We start from the raw sequence: 23,989 nt of genomic DNA on the forward strand, positions 1-23,989 counted from the left end.
TTGTCTTTTTACTTTATATAATCTTGTTTAGGGTGGGACTTCATAGATAACTATTATACAATTATATGAATTAGACAATGATAAAGAATTTTATTTCTGATTTGGCCTAAGACATTTACTTAAGTGACATCAATTTTGCACAACAAATCCATTTTTATGCATATATTACTAAAGATGAATGAGATAGGAAACCTTGGAAGTGATGAATGAAAAGTTACACTAATGCATAATATTAAAACAAACTAGAACTACATACATCAAATTTTCAGAAAGGAAATAAGGAACTTAAATCCAATGTATTAGGCCATGATAGTGAAGTTCTTGTGAAAAGTGAAACAGAACACACAGCTAAGAAACATCTACAGCATTACCTTTGGGTATCTTTTCTTTTGGCTGAGAGATAACAAGTGTCACATCTTCAGGTGCATTTTGCAAAATTTCAATTGCAGCATGATGGCTGACCCCCTCCAGACTCACACTATTCACAGATATCAAACGGTCTCCTGTAAAAATAGACAATCCAATATTTTCAAAACTAAAGAGAAATTCATGCTAAGTCTTAGAAATGTCACTGCCCCCTTCTTTATTTTTGTTTTGCCTGAGTTCCACTTTCGTCATCTGTGCAAATTCATGCCTGTCAGTTAAGTACGTAAGAAATTATCTAATACGTAAAGTACCTGGCTTTAAGCATCCATCCAAGTCAGCTGGTCCTCCAGGGGTAATTGAACTAATAAATACACCTAGATCCAGTCTTCCCATCTTCTCCCCACCAATAATTTGAAATCCTGTGAAATAGCACATTGAAAAAAGAGTTTCACGATATTGGTGTTTTCAGTGATTAATAATCAGTCTGTCCAATACACAGAAGTGTAGAGATTCTCATAACAAATATAATAAGTAGGTAACACATGTGAAATAGGACTGCTAAGTTTGGTGGAAGATTTGCTTGTGAACATTTCATCTTTCACATTTCCTGACCAGGTGGGTGGGGTGGAGGGGCTGTGGGTAGACAACCGGTGCTCAACGCCAATGCTTTGCTATATAGATAGACCTTTTCTCTTTGATTCTTACAAACCTTTAAGAATCTTACAGTGACTTACCTAAGCCATACTTTGCATCTTTTTTCAGGTTCACTAAGGTTATCTCCCTTTCTGGTGAAGATACCATGCTCCATCTTTTGTGTAGAACATCTATTGGAAAAGTATAGTGTTAAGATAAACATAACATGCTCAGGCACTAAGACTGTCTGCTTGTTCCAACTTAAATGTTAACATTTAACAGATTTAATAGATTACTTGGTCACTTTAATATTGTATTTCAGGTATGATTTGATATTTTGATCTTCTTCTATTTTGATATGATTTATAGTTTACGAAAGGACTGATACTATCACCACATGGTTCGATATGTGATTAGCCTGCCACTGATATCACATTTATTCCTCATAAATGATTGCCTGTGAAATAAGTATATTACAGTTACAAATGAGTAAATAAATTTCAACGGTTTAAATGATTTGAACAGGTTTACTCAGCTAGTACAGGCGAGAGCTGAACCTTAAACTTAGGTTTTCTGACACTGTTCCTGTTATATCACAGTTGACTTTCTGCATTTGACAGTGCTCACTATGGTAAGAATTTTCAACTAATAAGTGGTTCACATTTTTATTTATAATGAATAAAATATTCATGGTAAGTTGTGTGGTAAAGCAGCAACAAGAAGAAAATGGATTTACTTCTTTTTTAAAGCTTATTTATTTTTGAGAGACAGAATGAGAGAACGAGCAGAGGAGGGGCAGAGAGAGTGGAACAGAGGATCCGAAGTGGGCTCTTCTAGGAGAGGAGAGAGCCTGACCACAGCAGAGAGCCTGATGTGGGGCTCAAACTCATGAACCGTGAGATCATGACTTGAGCTGAAGTCAGAAGCTTAACCAACTGAGTCACCCAGGCACCCCTGGATTTACTTTTTAAAATCCTGTTAATAATGACTCGGCTAGCACATTTACGTTCTCAAAGGATTTTCATTTATTTCTTATTTGTGAAGCAATCTCATGAATTGAATTAGGTAAAGAAATTTTAAATCATTGTTTTGCAGATGAGGAATAGTTCATGACTTGTTCAACATTACAAGTTAATATTACTCTCAGCAAAATGCCTTCAGTCAGTACTTGATAAATGCTGGTTAAAATTGAGGGAATGTTAGCATCAGAACTAGAATTTACTTTTTCTTACTTCCAATGAGGGCTTTATTTACTTATTTTTTTGAGTAGGTTGATCATTCACAAATATCACCTAAATTAAGCCAATAAACATGCTACTTAATTGTCTGTTAATAAAATTACTTCATTTACTTAACAGTCTGAACATTTGAAATTGCGCGCATGCACACAAACACACCACTTTCTCTAGCTCTTCCTGTTATGGGCTGAATTTTACCCCACCCCCAAATTTATATGTTGAACTCCTAAGTCCCTGCGCCCCAGAACTTAACTGTGTTTGTTAAATTAAGAAAAAATTAACATGAAGTCCTAATCCAGTATGACTGGTGTCCTCATAAGAGGAAATTTGAATACTGACATGCGCACCCAGAGGGAAGACCATGTGAGGACAGAGGGGGAAGCCAGCCACTTACAAGCTAAGGAGAGAGGTCTCAGAAGAAGTCAATGCTGCCAACACCTTGATCTCAGACTTCTAGCCTCCAGAACGGTGAGAAATGAATTTCTGTTGCTTTAGCCACCCAGTCTGAGAGACCTTGTCTTAGCAGCTCTAGCAAATTAATACACCTTTTTAACGTCAATTATAATTTGTTAGTTCAAAATGGTTTGTGTGTGATGTGGTGGTAGATGAAAACAACACACTCAGAAAGATATTTTTGTAAACTAAACCCTCCAACTCATCTCTGCATGGTTCTTATACACATTGAAGCTTTTTGAAAATTACAGATTATTTGCCAACATATGAATATCTATGGATTTGAGATTATATGAATGTTATAAAATAGGTAACTTTTTTACACAACATGGATTAATGCTTAAATGATGCAAATGTGATACTTCATGTTCTAGAAATAAGGCACTTTAATATCATAAGGAATAACAGCAATCATTTGCTCTCTGGAGTAAATTAACTTTATCCCTTAAACACCAAGCACTGATGCAAGTTTGCTAGCGCTCTGTAGTATACATGTTCCTATTTCACTGTTTCTTTTTGACTAAAACTTAGTTATAGTCAATAAGAGTAGTAATTCAGTATTTCTAATTAATTTATAAGATTCCAAAAAAAAATTCCCTTGACAATGGTGTGCAGAGCCTTTATATTAGGTGTGTATATAAACATATGTGTAAGATATAAAGATATATGTATATTTATATATATACACATACGTATATAAGCATAAAGTACATGAATTAGTTAATGCCTAGCTTAATATGATCATCTAAGTATCCAAAATACTTTTATCCTAAAATAGACAAGTATCCTAATTTTCAGCTAGAACCAAATACAAACCACAAGAGAACAAAATCCATAAAATAAAATAAACACGAGAATAAGGTCAGGTTAGGTATTAAATGTAAACTTTTTTCAACCATTGTAAAGACAAAGTCCATTTGCTTTACGTAAATTGTTTTTGCATTCAATTATAAAACCGATCAATATTCTTAATGTTCCTAAGGGTATCTGTTAGAAGACAAACGTATTGATTCAAAGAATAAAAGTGCCATTTTCTTTTCCAATGTATGTACTTAACAAGATAGGTTATTTATATTATTTATTTGACTAATAAGTGTGTGTATGTGTGTGTGTGTAAAGATATTTCCCAGGTAAACATTAATAGAATACACACACACACAAAATAAATGTGCAATATTGTTTTACATATTTATCTCCCTAACTAGAAGCAACAGATTAAGCTCTCTGTATTCAAAGATTCACCAGTGGGATGTGAGTAATCATTCATTTGATTATTTCATCCTTAAAATGTTGACTGAACAACTTTCCTGTCAAAGTCTCTCACTAGGCAATTTGGGAAAATAAAACAAGATTCTGTATATGAAAGCTGCTGCATAGTAACTGTGAGCTGAATCAGATCAGGCTGTAAGAGCAAAGATCTAGCCTGACTGACACATAGAAATGTCAACACTGTCAGTGAAATAGCTGCATTACAAAGGCATGAATCAAGCTTCTAAGAGAGGAGAGGCTTCTTCCTGCCAGAAATAAAGACAACTTCAAGGAAATGGGGTAGGATTTTAATAAGTAGATTATGGAGCTGGTTATATAGCAACACAAGGAATTAGCAAAAGCTGAGATGGAAAGAAGGCAGAAAGGGTCCTGGAGAAATGTCATTGATCAGTTTGCCTAGAGTACAAGATTTGAATAGGGTGGAGGTAAGTATTCTTTTGGAAAGGGAAGCTTTGCTAGCCCACTCTTTTTTAACAGGGATGTCCTTCATCCGGCCCCTCATCCCACCTCACTGATCTAAAGTAACTTACTAATGTGAGGAACAGAAAGAAGGAAGGATGGTGTGCTGCTGCATGTTACTAGACAATACCGTGAACATGCCCAGTTTCTATTTGTATTCTACATGCCTTCTATTCACATAGATGCTCAAATACTTTTCCACTGGTTTAACAAAAAAGATGGAGGAGGAAGTATCTGAAATATATAGTACATGACAACTCAAGTTAACTGAAAAGATATTTACAGAGTTCAATGAGGACTGAATAGAATTTATGAGTTTGAAAGTAAGGCAGCTAGATATTTCAAGACATTTCTACTTCTTCTTTTTTTTATTTGAGAGAGAGAGCAAATGGGATAGAAGGGCAGAGGGAAAGAGGGAATCTTAAGCAGCCTCACAGAGCTCCATGTGGGGCTTGATTCCAGGATCTTGGGATCATGACCTGAGCTGAAATCAAGAGTTGGATGCTCAACTGACTGAGCCAGGCAGGCATCTCACAAGTACGAAGACATTTCTTGGTTATTGGTATTATTATATAAAACAAGCTTTAATATTGGAGAAATACATATTTTTAAGTCCTTAAAATAATTTTCTTTTCCCATTAGTATACTCTATGACCACAGCAAATTCTACAAATATTTTAAAGTTAAAAAGAGACTCAACTCAAAATTTCCACTTCCTTAAATAATGGATGCTTGTGTCATTCCCAATGTTTACCTGGGAAATTTCTTTAGAATGATTGATAAATGTAAAATTTAGGAAGAAAAATGTATACCTTCTCTCCATCATATCTGTTCTACTGCTGCCTTTCTCATCTCTCTTAAGGTTCACGTGGACATAGTCCCCTCAAATAACTTTACATATTAATGATAGATATATCTATGAGTAAACGAAATTTCCCAGGACGAGCATATTTCTGATAAGGCCAAGGTCACATAATCAATCTAAGTATGAGCCAACAAATTTTTTTTTTTTTTGCAAGAAAAACTGATTTTGTTGGTTATAGATAAAGACCCTTGTCAAATATCAAGCAGTTCCATGCCACTGATTCTGTGAGGAACTGGACTGTATGTAGAGGAGACTCTGGATAAATTCATCACTCACTCTAGAGAAAAAGATGCATTTCAAATCCTGGGGATGATGAATCTGTAGCACATTATTGGTATAAAAACAAAGACAGGTATTTTTCATTATTATCCTACCTAATACACTAACTGCCTCAGTGGTAGGGTAAGGAGGATAATAATGGCAATTTTGGTGTTTTATTTCTGTAAATTTGGGGCCATATAACATCTCTGGGAATTATTCAACTCAACCCACAGGATGTAAAGGCTTGGTTTGAATATACTATAAAGTTCCTTTCAGTCTCAATTTAGTTGACTTTATTTTTTTCTTCTGGTTAATTCCTGTTATCTGTTGAATTCTTTTGTGAGCACTTTGGGTTTCAATTTTATTATAATTTTCAACTTTGTATGTATTCTAATTAAGACTTAGGTAGAAAAATCTAGCATTAGCATTACATTCTTCCTTGACATCCGACTAAACAAAGTGGGTTTTAAAATCTGTTTGTATAACATTTTATTCCTTGGAATTGAGATTGATTAGAAGGGCAATAATCAGTCCTAATATTGGGTTAAAAAGCTTATTTCAGTGTCTGTACCAAGTTACTCTGCACTGGAATGACCTACTTTACCTGAGTTTTTTTTTTGCATTTATTTGAGAGAGCGAGAGAGAGAGAGAGAGAGAGAGAGACAGTGTGTGTGTATGTGTGTGTGGGAGGGTGGGGGAGGGGCAAGTGGGGGAGGGGCAGAGGGAGAGGGAGAAAGAATCTTGAGCAAGCTCCCCACCCAGCTCCACCCCCATGCAGGACTCGAAATGAGATCATGACCGGAGATGAAATCAAGAGTCGGATGCTTAACCGACTAAGTCACCCAGGTACCCTTTGCATGTTGTTTTTAAGAGTCCAGTGTTTGACCCCATTTTTGTGGTTTGGATAGGAAGGAAGGTAACAAGTTAAAAGTTGCTTTTCAATTGTATGGGAATTCTGACTTATAGTAAAACAAGAAACACTGAAAACCAATTTTACATAATTCTTGCATCAGTTCTATATTTTCTTGTTTGGTTTTTACTCTCTTGGGAAGAAATAGAAGAAGTCTGTTTTTTCAAAGATTAACTTTTTTTTTTTCTGAAATCACAATTAATCAGAGGATTGTAATCCTTCCCATATCTCTGTTTTATATGATTCGAAGGCTCATGCCTTTTTCCTTTATCTTCTTTTTCAAGTTTCACATTCCTTAAGGGTCTCTGAACATCATAAGAGGTTAAGATTGAATTTTATTTGTTGGTCTTTGTATTAAATGATGAATAGTTCAATATTAACTGATGCTCATTTCTAATTGTCTCCTAATAATCCTGACTAGCAAAGAAGAATACTGAAATGACAATGAGAAGTCCTCTATCTGCTTCATGGACAAGTAATTTAAAATTCTTGGGACTCAGTTACCTTATTTGGAAAAATGTGTTTGCCATGCTCTGTTGAGTGAAAACTTGATTCTCAACAGAGCACTAATTCAGGGCTATGTGGGCGGATTCAAAGAGAATTTTGAAGAAAATAATACTTGTCTGCAAGGCAACTGGTGCACACCTCCTCAGGAAGGTGGGTTGGTCATCTTCCTCATGAAGGAGCTGCCTTCATCAGTAAGCGGCACTAACCTCAGAGGATGAGGGTTCTGAAGGTTTAAGTAGAGCAATTACCCTGTACATGTTGTTCATTCGGTGTCCAGTGTAAATTCATATTCTTTTCCATCAGAACATAGGCTAAAACATTTTAGGTTCTCATCTTCTAATATATTATTACCCAGCTTCTATCAAACCTTTACTTAGAGAAATAATGCCTACAGATGATTAGGCATTAGAGACACTCTAAAGAGTAGAGTATGGGCTCTGGAAACACACTTTTTGTGTTCAAATCATGGCTCCAGCACTTGCTAGTTCTGTAAACTTCTGCACAACTCAACCTCTGTATGCTTTGGTTTCTCATTTGTGAAAAGAAAATAACATTAGCACCTGCCTCACAGGATTGTTGTGGGGATTAAATGAGGGATTAAACACTAAGTGCTTAGAACAGTATCTGGCATATGTAAGCACTCAATAACTATTAATCAAAATTTTTACCATTATGGAGATGTTAAAACGGAGTTATTTCAGGTACAGAAATATTGTAAATTCAGTCCATGTGAGACATTTAATCATCACAGAGCTACATATCAGGGTTTTAGTAACTTAAGCCAAAGTATAAATTCACTGTTTTTTTCTTTAACGATACACCCTCAGATTTTTTTGAGTATTTATACATTAAAAAAATGAGAAAAAGTATCTTTCATTTGCTATGAGTATTTAAGATATTGTGTGTATTTTTACCCTTTGACTCAACTTTACTTCTGAGGAAAGTTTTCCTGTGTTGAAGAATTGCTGTGGGTATGTCTATTAAAAAATGATAATTATACAAAATGGTACTTGGTTTCTGACAGTTTTAACCTACAAAAATTGCAGTTTCATAGGTTCAATCTACTCTCATACCTTCATTTTTGCCTTGGCTCTCAGGAAAATTAGAACTAAACTTGAGGGTAAGACTGAAACATTTTTGGAGAAAAGTTGTATATACACAGTAATAAAATATTCTTTATACTCATGAAAGTTGTTAAAAGGATCAAGTAAGATAATGTAGATGAAGGCATTTTATAATCTAAACTAAAAAATTTGAATCCACGGGCTCAGGTCACTACACAAAATTTCTTCCTACAACTTTGTTACTTCTTAGACTCCTTCTGAACCATAAATCTCAAGACTTAATGTCTTCAAATTCTTTCCATAATATTTAGGATAAGACTCGGAGGTAGTCCCTATTTAGTTCTCAAGCATCACACTGGCCCCATGTGCCTCCATCCTGAGACCCTTGCAGTTACCTAAGTCTGTCATCCTCTCACTTGTCTCCTTGTCTGATCACACTATGACCTTGGTCTGGAATGCTTATCCACTTGCCTGCCTAGATAATTTCTCCTTTTATCTTCAGATCCAGCTCAAGCATTCTCAGTTGAAATAACTGCCTCAGTTAAAACTCTTTAATCAAAATTACCTTTCACCTGAACTACTATCTTAGCTTCCCAATTAGTGTCTGTATTTATAGTTTGCCATTTCTCTAGTTCATCAATATTAGTCTAAATCACAGGTCCCATCACATCACCATGGTGCTGAAAAATACAGCTGTCCTTTGACTCCAAGATAAGGCCTAAAATCCTCAGCATGGAGTTGAAGACTCTTCAATATTACGTCCAGGATGATCTCATTAGGTACAAGAGAAAAGATACGATGGAAATGAGGGGAAAAACATTTTATAAACCTACCATTTTCTTTTAAGGGTACTTGGGATGAAGAATTTCCAGAACTATGCAAAGTCATTCCTGTGGCATAAATTAAATTATTAGACAGTTTATAAAGTGGTCAGATACTATAGTAGTAATTTCTGATAAATTCATAAAAATCAATAAAACATTAAGGCGGAAACATTTTTTAAATTTACACTCAGAAAAATGTCTTCTGACATGGGCTTATTATTTTTAATGTCCAAATTAAGCATATCAGCTTCTTTTGCAGAATAAATTTAAACACAAGTGTATTGTTTCTGATAATGACATTTTGATATGTCAAATATGAAATGATGACACTGAAATGAGTTTTAAAAGCATTTGGTCAAATGTTAAAAGAAAATTCAGTAATCAGAATGAATAATCTTAATCAAAAAACAAATTCAGAAAAATATTTACTATTCTACATCTGATATGTGATGAATTTTTATGTAGAATTTTTATTTAGAATCTATAAGAGATCCCATTATATATGAATATACTTTGAAAAGTATTTTTGAAAGATTGAATTAGTTTCTTAGGCTATTTTCAACATATTGAGTGACCTATAGGGTGAAATCTTGCCTTTAATCTAAAGTTTTTCACCAATTCAATTTAAATTGATGATAGTATCATCTCTGAAAGCTGTGGAAACCTACATCAATACAGTAATGTTACTTTCCGGAAATATCAACTGTCAACTATAGACTAGAGTTCTCTTTTGACTTCATTTACTCCATAGATCTTCAATCCAACTACAAATAAGAAAATATTTTTTAACTTTGTGTAATTAGGGTTAAATGGTCAAACTTTGGTCTAAGTAAGTTAATTAGTATTATTTGGTAAAACAGCAGAAGAGGGTGTCCTTGTTTCTCTTTTTTTTTTGTCTCCCCAGCTATTTCTTATTCTGAGTAGTTGTTCACACTTCTGTGCTTAAATATCTACTCCTCTGAAAGATTGCAGTGCATTTCCCTTTTAAGATGCCTAAAACAACAGGAAACCTGAACTATTTATAAGGTAGTATGCGTTTATACACTTCTACATTTAAATAATTAATGTGACCCAGCTGCTGGGAGAACTGGAAAAAAACTTAAATCAACTAAGAATTTCCACCTACCAACCATAGTATATTTCATAAAATTATCTGGTTTCAGAGACAATTCAATTCATGCTAAGCTGAAAGTACCCTAAAGAAACATTTCTTTAAAAAATATAGTATGAGTGGGGTCCACTTTCACAGGTTTGTAGGGGAGAATCCAAAGGGAGGCTATCCAAAACAAAGCCACGGTACCAGGCTGTGTGGGTTCTCTCAGCAAGACTGTCATGGTTTTTCTCTGCAACCAAGAGAAAGTGAAGTAACAGTCTGTGCCATGAAGTAATCACCTGTTAAATCAGTTTTTGATTTGACTTGGTGCATTTTTAAGCAGCCTAAAATTTCATATACATGAGCAGTTTTGGCAATTAGGACAAAGAAGCAAAGATATTATCTTGGTAGCTAACATTATTTCGTTCACTTCACTATGAGCATGAGGTACGGGAGAAAGAAGGTAAGCTTGTTTATGCTGACCTATAACATATGCTTGACCAGGGTCTTCAAAGGATGAGGAGTCTGATTCATGTTTCCTCCTTTCAGGACTTCTATTTAAACTTGCAACAGACTTTGAACTAAAGAGGGAAAAGGAAAGTAGGAGGGGGATGTGTCAATGTAAAAAGATATGGTGAAAATAATAAAACGTCAAAACAAAAACAAATGTATGAAATGTAGAATTTACAAAGACGTAGTTGGGTAATTATGTTCTTACTTATTAAGTTTTGTGAATCCTGCCAAAGATTCTGTATCAGATCTCGCCATCTGGTGTAATGGTTTTCCTACCAACTCCGCAATGGTTTGTGGTGGGGATTCCATGTTAACAATGACATTTTTCCGATGAGGATAGAGAGAGGCCTGACTGAGATCGTGGTATGATTTACTCATCCCTCTAGGCTTTTCCTCCCAGGAAGCTTTGTCACTCTTCTCTTTTGCACTGTTTTGCAATGGCTGGTAAAGCGACAGCTCTGAGCAGGATAGCCTCTTCAGAATCTCAGCTTGAACGGACAGAGGTCGAAGGGCAAGTTTGTTCAGGGTGCTGCTGGCCAGACTGCCAGTGCTGATTGCTCGTCCCATATTAAATCCTCTAACGGACTCTGCTTGGAGGTTCAGGCTCCTAAACGAAGCTCTCTCTACAAGGAAATAGGAGGGCTTTACACGATGGAAACACCGAGTACCTTTATGAGAAGAGTTATTTCAATAAATAAAATACAGCATGCAGTTTTTTTTAATTGTTTTGATTGCCAAGGTAAGTAGTGGCTTTCCAACTGTGGCAATCAAGGATTTGAAAAAGGAGGCTAGAAGATCCTGGTTTTCAAACCATCTTTCCATCCCTGTAGCTCTTCCTACTCCATCTAACGAAACTTGTGCATCTAATACTGTCTGGGCTTTGGGCTTGCTGACTCCACATTCCCAATTTCGGGTTTCAGTTAAAAATGACAACAACATTTGGCATGGAAATGTTCAACCCTAGTAGTGTCTCTGCTAAAATATCGGCAAGCCAAGGATGGGGAGAGGGAGAGATGAAGCCTGGACGACTGACATAGTGAGATCATGCCTGAAAAAGAAGATATGCATAGGAGAATTTTGCTCAGAGAAAAAGTTCTTGGTTATTAGATTTTTAAAAGCTTATGGCGGATTGTGGTGATAGTTGCACAAGTCTGTGAATATACTAAAAACTACTGAATTGTACACTTTAAGTGGGTGAACTATATAGGATGTGAATTATATATACCTCAATAAAATTTTACCACAAAGAAAAAAAAAAGCTTTTACAGAAAATTATTTTTTTGTTATTTCATTACTATGCCAATCTCACCTTCCCCACTTCGTTGATTTTTTGTGATTTAAGTGAGGCTCAGGGGGCATGGGAGAATCAGGTATTATTTGCCTTCTTTCTTTTTTGGTTTCTTTTTATTAACATGATGAAGGAGCTGGGGTTCTCTTTATGCTTAAATTCCTTTCACTCCGAAATACACATCTAAAGTCTTGCAGAGGCTAAATTTAGAGATACTTTATAACAAGTGCTTGGTTATTCTATTTTGTGAGAGCCAATGTCATGGCCATACTTGACCATTTGAGGCTATTAATGAAAGAGCATTGTATCACAGAATTTTAGCATCAAAATTCTGTCATGTAAATAAAGGGCCAGGAGCACAAAATTTCACATGATTCAGTTGTTCATGAACTAGTAATTCACATTACAATGCACCCTGTTTGGTGTCCGCATGGAAAATACCAACCCTGTGTTACACTCTATAAGGACTCTGGTTTGACCACTATGTAAAACAGCTACAACAACTTCCTTTAAAAAAATAATTGTCAAATGTTGCTAACTTAGATCTTTGGACTCTGTTTCATTTATCTTCTAATTCCTAGGAAGATTAATAATTAATATTTCACCTCAGGCCTAAACAGATAGGAAAACACTTAAGGTTTTTAATATGCATCAGAATGAAGTTTAGACAATCTCCTTGTCAACAGGAAAATTCACCGTTCTTTCTCTAACGTAGGAGTGGACACCAAGTTAAAACATGAGAATAAAAATAAGATATTGGTTTAAAAATTCCCAGAATGAACTTTTTAGCTTAAAATAACAGTTTTATTAGAGCAAGTAATATTATTTATATCTATATTTATATCTATATTTATATCTATATCTATATCTATATCTATCTATTATTTTTGCTTTGAGAGCACACTGTAATCAAAGATACAAAACTGAGTCTTACACAGATTCAACTACCAGGAAATGCCTTTACACCCAACAGATTTCCTCACCCATAAGGAAAATGTACACCAAATTTTGGGAGAAATAGGGACAGTCTGTTTTGTAAACATATCAAAGCTTATGCTATTCAATTCCATTCATAGCCTACTCCTGGGTAGGACTTAAAATACTGTATATATTCATTGGATGGAAGCATAAACTATTCATTTATCTGGTCTGTCCTTAATCCCTTTCACCTAGAAAGGACTCCAATATGGACTGCCAGGATTGGAAAGGACATTGGAATGAGCCTACATCCTAATACTAATGTTTCAGATGTGAACTCAAAGGCTTGCTAGTTCCGCACTGATTGTGCAATCCACATTACCTCATCTCTGCTTGTGCTATTGTTTCAGTCCCTTGTACCCTTTTGTATTCCCTTATGCTGTCAACTTAACTGTATGCTCTTCTGGGGAGAGGGACTTCATTTATTTTTGTTATCCCACAGCACCCAGCATGATATCTTACAAGTAGTTAAGTGCTCAATAAATGATTATTAATTTCATTCTATGTATGAAGTTGATTCTATTTGATGAAAACTCATCAAATAGAAATTAAGATACCAGGGTTCCAGCCTCGTTTGGCCTTTTTGAAATTAGGTGAGACACTATGTTGTGAACCTGTTTCCTTGTCAGTAGAAGTTTGACTTAATGGCCTCTAAGGTTCTAGCACCAACATTCTACGATGCAAAAGAAGTACCATACATTTGTTAGCCCACCAGCCTCCTACAGATAATACCAGTTGTTTTCACTTGTTTAGTACTAACAGTTAAGTAGGCAGTTACTTTTAAGCCATTTTAAGCAAAAAATAATTACTTTGAAGGTTTAACAAAATCTAGGATAAGATGTAGATAATACTGTTTTAAAGTGCTTTAACATAGGAGTTCAAGGACACACAGCTGTTGTGTTCCTCGGTGCAAACCTGTGAGTTACACAGGGCATTCCTATTTCATGGATGAGGAAAATGAGACTCCAAGAAGTCAGTTCCTTTCATAAGGGGTCATTATACTGCTGCTACGATTACTGCTTCCATCAGTGGTAGTAGTGGTAAAACAATGTTGATGATGGTGATGATAACAATAATATTATTCAATACTTACTCTGTGTCAGGCACCTTTAAGGTGCTTACATGTATGAATTCATTTCATCTTTACAACAACCTCATGATGTAGGTATTACCATTATGATAATCACTTTACAGACAGGGAACTAAGGCAGAGAGTTTAAGTGCCTGCCCAAGGCTTCAGAGCTTATAAGTAATGGAGTGAGGTTTGTATGCTGGCGGTCTGGCTCCACAGTTCATGCTCTTAACTCCTATACTATATTGTTTTTCAGTATAAGGAATGTGGAGGATGCAGGACTAACTTTGTAGTTTTGTCTTCAGATTTTTTTCATTACAGCACATTATACCACATCTGTAATGGTGCAACCTTCAACTGTTCAATTTTCATTTGTATTGAATAGAATATTAGTCCAGGTAGGAAAACTGATAGCTCTAATAAGTTTGATATTTCACTGCACTTGTAAAATATGTAAGAGCATACAATTTTTCTAGCAGAGCAAAGTAGGGAAAGAAAAGGAATAATTAGATTACATTACAGCAGTAATCACCATATTTTAGCATGCATAAAAATCATTACTGAGGAAAGCCTGTTAAAATGCAGATTCCAGAGACCCAATACCCAAATATGATGATTCACCAAGTTTCAGGTAGGTTTTTGGAATCTTCATTTTTAATAAGCATACAGCCCCTACCGTCTTGGCTCTGAAAGGCTGAGAAACATCTATACATAGGCTGCCATAACTCCAGTCTGATCCTATAGGGAACACACTTTTTGTAGGGTTTCAGGATATGAGAAAGTTTGCACACAGGATTTATAGGACTCTCTCTGCTGCACAAGGTCACCAGTGCCATTCCATTAAATTTAAAAAAATCAAATTCTTCAGAATATTTCACAGAAAACTATAAGAATTTACTATGCACAACTAGGTTTTGTGTAACTTTAATCTGTACATGTGGTCTTACAGAGTAAACTTTCAATATTTCATTTCTGACAGAGATATTTTTTTCAGAGCTGAACTAGTTCCTTCTGATGGTTCCTTTTCAAAAGGAACTGAAACCACTCTCCTGAGCATTTACACTGTGTATGGTGGTTATTGACCTCAGTCTCTGAAGAAGGACACACTCAAGTAAAACTAACACGTGGGAAATCTGCCACCCCCAACTGTTATGGTATGTCACTTCACTGTCCTGGGTGCATACTCCCCCTGCTCCCTGCCCTGTTTCCCAGGTTTTTTCCCTCACCTGGAAAGCCCTGCCATTTATCTTTAACCTACTTATTTTTGTCCTTCAAATTCCAGTTCCATTGCCACCACTGGAGTATTCTGGCCTCTGACCTCCCTCTGTTCTTACGGTGTAGATCATGTAGTCTGTATGATATAATCTGTTATTAAAACCTTGACCCTCTATTGTGTACTATTGTTTCGTGTATGTTGGTCTTACCTTCCCAAATAGCATGTAACTTTACTATGGGTAGCGACTGTGACCCAAATGTAATACTTACATCAGTTAGCCTAATGATAAGCACAAAATAAACATTTCAACAGGTACTACCTGACAGTTTTGGGTCACTGTTTTCAAAATGAACATGAAATTGAAATCTTGGCTTCATCTGTGGCACCTTTATAAACTTGACTTAGTCTAACTTTCATCCTCAACATGGAAATTCTTTTAAAATTTGTGGCAAAAATCAAGCACATATCCTGATCATCTGACCCAATTTGCTTGTCCTTACCCATATCTTGGGCATCTTGGTTGCTCTGTCTCGCTCGCATCTGCAGCTGGAACTTGTGCTGGGAAGAGCACAAATGCAGCAGGTACTGGCACACCTTACTGTTGTCTGTCTGGAAGGCATGTTTTATTCCATCTGATGTGTTCTGCAAGGTGATTTTCTTTTTCTGCAATATTAATCAGGGGTATTAATAATTAGGATGTTTTCCTATCACCTTATGACTAAATTCTGTAAACAGTAATTAATAAGTAGAGATATTATTATTTCCCACGAGGCAAGAGTATTCCTTGACCTGCCTCTAACATAAATATGGAAAAATATAACCCTGTTATTATTACGGATTCAGGAAATAAATCAAATTAATATTATTATTTGTCACTTTCAGAAATCGTAGCCTAGATCAGACAGTGTACCGGCTATTGGTGAGGGAAAAATTACCCTTAATGAGATTATTAACATTTTGAGTTTACTACAATGTTTACAAATACCAAAGCTGTTTGAAAAAGACGTCACGGAAATATGTTCTTCTTGGGTAAGAAAACGAAGTTTGGCAAAAATTGATTTATTAATATATAAGAGCTGTGATTCTACCAAGAAGAATCTTGGTGGCCTGTAGGCTGGGATGGAAATTGGGAGAAGCTAAAATGTGGGAATGGAGAGGCACTGGGTAACATGGCTGCTGGGATGAGAGATAAAATAAATCGATATTTAGAGTTAGAGTGATTCTTGCATTCAAATTCAGGGGAAACAGGAGAACCACCAATTAGTGTTATCTCTCATATATTTCTTGAAAAATGATGTCTCCTGCTTAAGAAGGCATCTGAAATGTTGCAACCTCTGTGGTGAGGCTTGCAGGTGATCCGTATATCTTAAAAGATTAACATTCAGCATGCCAGGGATCTAAGAATAATGTCTCTGGAGAATTGCTTATGTCCAGTTAGACTCTACTCTAGCTCTTGGTTGCTTCTACTGTGCAAATTATTTTCCCTATTCATGTCCCTTGTCTTCAAATGGAGAAGCAGGCATGGGAAAGTCAAATTTGGTAAGGCTAACAAATGACACAATAACAGAGTATTACTCAAACTTCAATCATGCAGGTGGCTTTTTCATAATTTCTGGTCTTGTTTATTCATAAATTTTAAAATTGACTTTGCTTATTTACATAAATTCATTTAAGCTTTGTATCACAGCTCTAAATAGAAAACTAGTACCACTTGCCATAAATAGAGTCCAGCTATTAAAAATATGTAATCAATGCAATAAGAACAAAATGAGATCATTAAGTTCTAGCTGGATGTGTTGCCAATGAAATCTCTGGGACCCTGTTCTCTCTTTGCTAAAAAAAGGAAATCAGGGAGTATTAAAGGGGAGTTAAAGACATAGTAGCACCAAACTGGTATCTTGACTATCAGTGATACACCTAGTAACTATTCAAATAGTTACAGGTTTCAAACAAATCATAAAAATAATTGATTCTAAGTGTTTACTGATAGACTGGACAAGAAATGTGCCCCAGGGAATTCAATTGTGAGAGATGAGAAGGGCAAAGGGTGACTTTTCCAGCTCCCCAGAGGCTAGTGGGAAAAAAAAAGGAGGGTTAGAAAGAGAGCTCTGTGTTGGAGAAGGAACTTTAGGATAAACAAGTTTGGCTAAACACAAGGATCAGTCTGCTTGGGAATGTGGTCTATTCTCTATTACTGGAGATCTTTAAATATGAGCTAATCACAGTCAGTTCTATATATAGTGGGGCTGGTGTGATAGCTTGGCAAACAACAGAGAGCTATATGCTAGACAATTTATTTGATTTGTTGCCTTTTCTAAACTGGTCAAAATTAGATTTGTATTTAATTAATCTAAGGTTTCCTCCAGATATTTGTGCTGCTAGCATTTCCATTGGGGAATGTACATTATACCCTGGTAATTTCCTGGTCTTGACTATCTTGGGAACATGAGAATGTCTGGGCTTTCCTGAGAGAACACATTATTATCTGGTAATCTTAGTGTATCTCAGAGTTTCACAGAAAACCAACCAGCTAACTGCCAAGTCTAGAACTGATTTCAAAAGGTCTCTAGGTTGAAGATTAACCAGAGTGAGTTGGGACTTTGAGACTGGTATCCTTATAACCCTTGTACTAGTGAGACCCTATTTCATCCCAAGTATGAATTAGAGATGTCAGTGGACCCCGAATACCATTAGGAAAACAAATACCTCAACATAATTTTTGATTCATCTCTGGGGCTTCCCAATTGCATTTCAATGTTCAGATACTCCACAACAATTTCCAAAATCAAAATATGCCTTTACAGCTCACTATCTTTCATAAACATGATATTCTAAAAGTGTTATCATCACAGGAAGTATACACTAAAACTTAAATCTGCAGAAAGTCCTGGGACATTAAAAAAAAAAAAAAAGTCCTTTAGTTCATAAAATCCAATACATCTCTGGACTGCTAAGGTTCAAAAACAGTTGTTGTGAGGGACCCAACATTGAGCTAGATAAAATTTACTAGGGTTAAGTAATTATTTATTTTAAATATATTAGAGGAGCTTCTCCATGTGAGAAGTTAGTATGCTAGAATAAGTTCTGAATTAACAGAAAAGTCAACTTGGTTGTAATTTAACTAAAGTTAACTGAGCATGTAACCAGCTAGGAATGTATACTATTCTTTTAAAAATTACTTCCTGAGAAAACTAAAACCAAGTAAAATCCTAATAATACTTCCTACAATTAAGAAAGGAGAGTAAATAGTATAAAAATGTATTAGCCATACTGAATAGAAGGATGTAGAGTTTACTTTAGGAAAATCAACTAATATGTTACATTTGAAATTGACAACATCTATTTTAAAATGTAATGGAAAGGGGTTAAAATGGACATACTGAAAAAGAAATCTTCTTGGTTTCCCTCCATGGAAAGCGAAGGACCAATGTGCGAACTCCATTGTGAACCTCAAACACAAGGACACCTTTAGAACAGACTCCAAGCAATATTCCAGTTTGTGACTTTTTCTCAGGGTGCACTCGATGAAAATGAACTCCATATTCTGTCAGCCTTTGACAGACCTGTGGGAACAATACCACACCATAGCAATGCACCTTAGTAAAGGGTGGCATACAGATACAGAAGTTGTACCATCCTAGTTTAACATGGCAAGAACAGTTTTTTCAACAAATGTGCTGAATCAAATAGATATTCACATGCAAGAAAATGAATCTTGACCCTTACTACACCCAGTATATGAAAATTAACCCCAAATGGATCACAGACCTAAATATAGCAGCTAAAGCTGTAAAGCTTAGAAAATCTTTGTGGGTGTGGGTTTGACAAAGATATCTTTAATGGGACATAAAAAACATGAATCTTAGAAGGAAGAATTGGTAAACCGAAAATTTTACTCTTCAAAAGTCAATGATAAAATATAAAGGCAAGCCACCGACTAGGGGATATATATAAAAAGCAACTGCATCCAGAATACATTAAAAAAACAGGTACTTCTCAGCGATAAGGAGACACTTAACCAGATACAAAAAGGGGCAAAATATTTTATTAGACACTTCAACAAAAAAGATATATGAATGGCAAATAATGAAAAGATGCTCAACATGAAAGTAATTAGGGAAATATAAATTAAAACCACAATGATATACCATTACTTACCTATTTCAATAGTTAAAGTGTAAAGGACTGAACATACCAAGAATTTTGAGGATGCAGAACAACTAGAAATTTCACACACTGCTGGTAATACTATGAAGTTGGACAACCACCTTAGAACATTTGACAGTTTCTTATAAAGTTAAACATACACTTACCATAGATCCCAGCAACCCTACTACTAGGTAGTTACTCAGAAGAAATATAAACCATATGTTCACATAAAAATGTGTATTTGAAAGTTTATAGCAGCTCTATATCCATCAACTGATGAAAGTGTAGTACAAAGGAAAACTACCCAGCAATAAAAAAAAAAAAAAAAAAAAGGAAAGAAAGAAAAGAAAAAAAACCCTACTGATACACACCATACTATGGATGAATCTCAGAAGTATTATTCTAAGTGAGAAGAGCCAGATACAGAAGACTACATAATACGTAATTCTTTATATGAAATTCTAAACAAGAAAAAACTATGGTGATAGAAAGCAGATCAGTAGTTGCCAAGGGCTGCGGTGGGGGTGGGGGAAGTGGACTGATTGTAAAGGGACATGAAGACACTTTTTGGTATTGGAAATGTGTTATATCAGGGGTGGGTAAAACCTTTTCTTTGAAGGGCCAGATATGGGGCACCTGCCTGGCTCAGTCCAAAGAGCATATGATTCTTGATCTCAGGGGTGTGAGTTCAACCCCATCCTGAGTGTAGAGATTACTTAAATAAATAATTAAAAAAAATATAAAGGGCCAGATAGTAAATACTTTAGGCTTTTTAGGCGTCATATGATTTCTGCTGTAACTACTCAATTCTGCTGTTGTAGTGCGAAAGCAGATAGACAATATGGAAACAAATGAGCATGGCCAAGTTCTGACAAAACTTTATTTACAAAATATGCAAGCCACAGTTTGCTAATCCTTGTTCTTCATCATGATTATACAGATGGTGGTATATATATATTTCTCAAACTATATATATTTCTCAAAATTTACTGAACACTCAAAAGTTATGAATTTTATTGTATGTCAATTATGCCTCAATAAAGCATATTTGCAGAAAGATAAAAGTTTTTCAAAGGTAATGCAATATATAGCAGAAGTGTAACTTTAGAAAGGTGTATTAATGAGATTTAAAAAACCTCAGGTTAGAAGAAAGATGCTGAAGTTAAAGAGAACAGAGTAACAGTATACATTATTAGGAGTAGGGCAACCTACTGATGCATTACGCACACTACTTACACAGAGAAAGCTAATGCTCAGAAAGGTTAAACAGATTGTCCAAGTTCACACAGCTGGTTGAAACAAGAACTCAAGTGCAAGACTCTCTGACTAGAAATCCCCATACAAATTCTTACCACTGTGCTAATCTGCTTTCTACCTTTGCTAATAAAAAATGACAGAATTTGATATTTATGTCCTACAAGTATAAAAATGTAATAACCAAGGGAAAATTTAACTACGTAATTTAATGCCTTTAAACGTTGACTCAAACAAAATAAACCACCTTGTCTTTCATACCATAAACTCTAGATTAAAGCTGGTGTAAGTCTGTGAGTGAAACCCTTTCATAGACACTTCTAGGGCTGGGAAACTTGGCTCCCTCCAATAAGGAGCAGCAAATGGAAGGAATACTGTTACACGCTAGGGAGGTGAACCAGGAGAATGTTCTGAAAGTTTCTCTTTTCAACAGAATACTATACTTGCTATTCTTATTGGAAGTTAACATAGTACTATCTTTCCTGATCACAAACGCACTATTTGTCTGAGGTCTCAAAGAAAGCTGGTGGCAGAACTAGAATCATAAGTGAGTTTTTTCTGGCCCCCTTCCATTATGTGAATTATTAGATGTTAGTTGAAAGACCATTTTTAGAAGATATAATTGAATTTTAAGCCTTTTAAGAAAAAAAAACAGTAATTCTAGAATCAATATGAACTCGAATCCTATATCCAGTCAGTCACAAAATTCAGTTGTTACTTTATAATGCTTCTTGATATGTTTATAATGTATTTTGAGTATGGAATGGAATAAAAGCAAAGAATCCATAGCCAGATAGATATGGGTTCAAATCACTGTTTTACCCTACATACCGGCCATCGACTTGGGAACATTACATTTCCTCTTTGAGCTTCAGTTCTCTCTTTTACAAGATAACTAAAATATCATGGTTTTAGTCAGGAATAAGTGACATGAGATAATGAATAGTATCCAGTTATTGGTTAATGAGGTTTTAGATATATGTCCTCCAATATTTCTTGCTTACTTTGAAAAAGATACAAAGTTTATCATTTGTAATCTTACATACTTACCTTTAAAAATTCTAACTCTGTCTCTTTTTCAGAAGCTCCCACATAGGTATTATGTAATTTGGGTAACTCTTCTTTAACATAGGATAAATCAAGTTTCTCCATCACTCTGGGAGGCAAATAATGTTCTAGTCTAAAATAAGACACACCATGAACCTGGAAAAGAAAATTAAAAACAAAAATTTTTTTTTAACATTTATTTATTATAGAGAGATAGAGAGAGACAGAGACACAGAGCATGAGCAGGGGAGGGGTAGAGAGAGGGGGAGACACAGAATCTGAAGCAGGCTCTAGGCTCTAAGCTTTCAGCACAGAGCCCGATGCGGGGCTCAAACTCACAAACTGTGAGATCATGACCTAAGCCGAAGTTGGTCACCTAACCAAGTGAGCCACCCAGGTGCCCCAAGAGAATGTTTTTATAAGCAATTCTGTTTGCCTTCTTCATCCTATCTTAAAGTTCTTGCCTAAACTGAGAGGTAAGACACCAAAAAAAAAAATTTTTTTTTTGTTTATTTATATTTTGAGAGAGAGTGAGAAAGAGAGAAAGCAGGGAGGTGCAGAGAGTCAGAGACTGAATCTGAAGCTGGTTCTAGGCTCCGAGCTGTCAGCACAGAGCCCAACATGGAGCTCAAACTTGTGATCTGTGAGATCATGACCTGAACCGAAGTCAGACGCCCAAAGGATGGAGCCACCCAGGCGTCCTGAAGTAAGACACTTTTATTTAGACTTCTCCCTGAGGAGTTTTAGAGGGAATGCATCAATCTTTGTCTTTCATTGTGAGGTAAAATGATTGAACTGATTAACAAGCTTAAGGAGACAGACAACAAGGGGCAAATATCACTACAGTCAGGGTTAATGTTGTGAAGGATGCTACTCGAGTCGCAGAATCTTGCCCTTGCTTCTTCTGAGATCCACTTTTTTCTGGAATAATTGGCCGTGAACATCTGTTCTCTGCACTGTGAGCTCTGTCAGGTTCTCAGGCTATTGCTGCATGGATCCATGTGGAAGGCAGAAGACCCCTTAGATCTAGATTAGGCTGGTAACCCCTGTGCCTAGTATCTATTAATTAGAAATTGGGAGAAGATATCCTGAAACTATGAAACAGGAAATTTTACATAGGAGAAAAAAAAAAAAGGAAAGCTACAATGTATGATTAAAAAAAATTTTTTTTTATGTTTATTTTTGAGAGACAGAGACAGAGTGTGAGCAGGGGAGGGGCAGAGAGAGAGGAAGACACAGAATCGAAGCAGGCTCCAGGCACAGAGCCTGACGTGGGGCTGGAACCCACAAACTGTGAGATCATGACCTGAGCCGAAGTCGGACACTTAACCGACTGAGCCATCCAGGAGCCCCTATGCTGTATGATTTTATATACAAATGTATGCAGGGAACCTGGTCACTTTGAGGTACTAAACTAGCCTCAAAAATCTCCAAATCTAAATAGCAAACACATGAACTAGGTTCAGTTCTTAATTATGTTGAGGATAAAAGTATTAATAAAAAGGTGGCCCTGGAGAAAAGCAAATCCTACCTCTGGTTGATAATCTCCATATTCAGCCTGGAGAGCCAAGGATGCCAGCAATAAAGAAGTCTCATCATCACAGTGCACCCTCTCCTCCAAGATATCCTTTCGGAGCTGAAGATAATACTGATGACAGGTCAGAGTATGTCTAGAACAATAAATGCACGCAGAAAACATGTAAACTTTATCTTGAATCTAAGGTGGTTTTTATTATTGGCCTATAAATTTAGTTCCCAAGATGGTTTATTATTAAGCTTTTTTTTTAAATGTTTATTTATTTATTTGGGGACAGAGAGAGAGAGAGAGAGCGTGCATGAGCAGGTGAAGGGCAGAGAGACGGGGAGAGAGAGGATCCCAAGCAGGCTGTGTTGTGAGCATGGAGCCCAACAAGGGGCTCGATCTCATGACCATAAGATCATGACCCGAGCCAAAATCAAGAGCCAGACGCTTAACTAACTGAGACAGCCAGGTGCCCCTATTATTTAGCTTTCAAGGCACAAGAATTTAATAAACTATGTTGAAGGAAATATTCCTTTTATGATAATAACATTATCATTGGTCAGAATCAAATAATTCAGAAGAAGTAAATTAAATGGTCAAAAGACTAGGCACCAAAAAGAGAAAGACAGAAACTCTTGTGTACTCACTGTATAAGAGTAACATCATCCATGAAAAATTTAATCCGGAAAAACAAAGTAAAATTAACAGTGGCTTTGCTCTTTTTCTTTGGTTCTTCTTTCCATCCCTCTGGGGCCACTTTGGTTAATTTTAAATCAGGATCAACAAAGAAATATTCATTATCTAAAACAGAAAGAGAAAACATTCAGATATAATAAAATACTTTAATGTTTTCTTCTGATTCCGTCAGGTTTTTTTTTTCTTTTTTATCAGACTTGCACAAGACAGTTTCACACGAGAATAAAACCGGATTTCTAAGGAGTACGGCAAGGAACTCTGAGGCACTCCATGTGGATGGGGGCAAGATGCTAGGGCTCTGTCTTGTAAGAA

At 35.9% G+C, this 23,989-nt stretch overlaps 1 protein-coding gene across 7 annotated transcripts in view; it reads right to left on the reverse strand.

Annotated features, from left to right (window-relative positions):
- PTPN13 (protein tyrosine phosphatase non-receptor type 13) overlaps positions 1-23,989 on the reverse strand; it is a 230,931-nt gene that overhangs the window by 50,210 nt on the left and 156,732 nt on the right. For 5 of the 7 annotated variants that reach the window (XM_042984235.1, XM_042984234.1, XM_007074721.2 and 2 more), the window contains 11 exons: positions 23,629-23,782; positions 22,991-23,129; positions 21,463-21,615; positions 18,390-18,572; positions 15,510-15,672; positions 10,661-11,078; positions 10,426-10,523; positions 8,859-8,915; positions 1,101-1,190; positions 678-785; positions 372-503 (listed from right to left, as the gene is read on the reverse strand). In XM_042984235.1, the coding sequence (XP_042840169.1) occupies positions 372-503; positions 678-785; positions 1,101-1,190; positions 8,859-8,915; positions 10,426-10,523; positions 10,661-11,078; positions 15,510-15,672; positions 18,390-18,572; positions 21,463-21,615; positions 22,991-23,129; positions 23,629-23,782 (1,695 nt within the window). The remainder of the gene's footprint in view (positions 1-371; positions 504-677; positions 786-1,100; positions 1,191-8,858; positions 8,916-10,425; positions 10,524-10,660; positions 11,079-15,509; positions 15,673-18,389; positions 18,573-21,462; positions 21,616-22,990; positions 23,130-23,628; positions 23,783-23,989) is intronic. The other 2 variants (XM_042984238.1, XM_042984236.1) reach the window with 1 other exon arrangement.

The sequence above is a fragment of the Panthera tigris genome, chromosome B1 (assembly GCF_018350195.1).
Source record: "Panthera tigris isolate Pti1 chromosome B1, P.tigris_Pti1_mat1.1, whole genome shotgun sequence".
NCBI classification, from domain to species: Eukaryota; Metazoa; Chordata; class Mammalia; order Carnivora; family Felidae; genus Panthera; species Panthera tigris.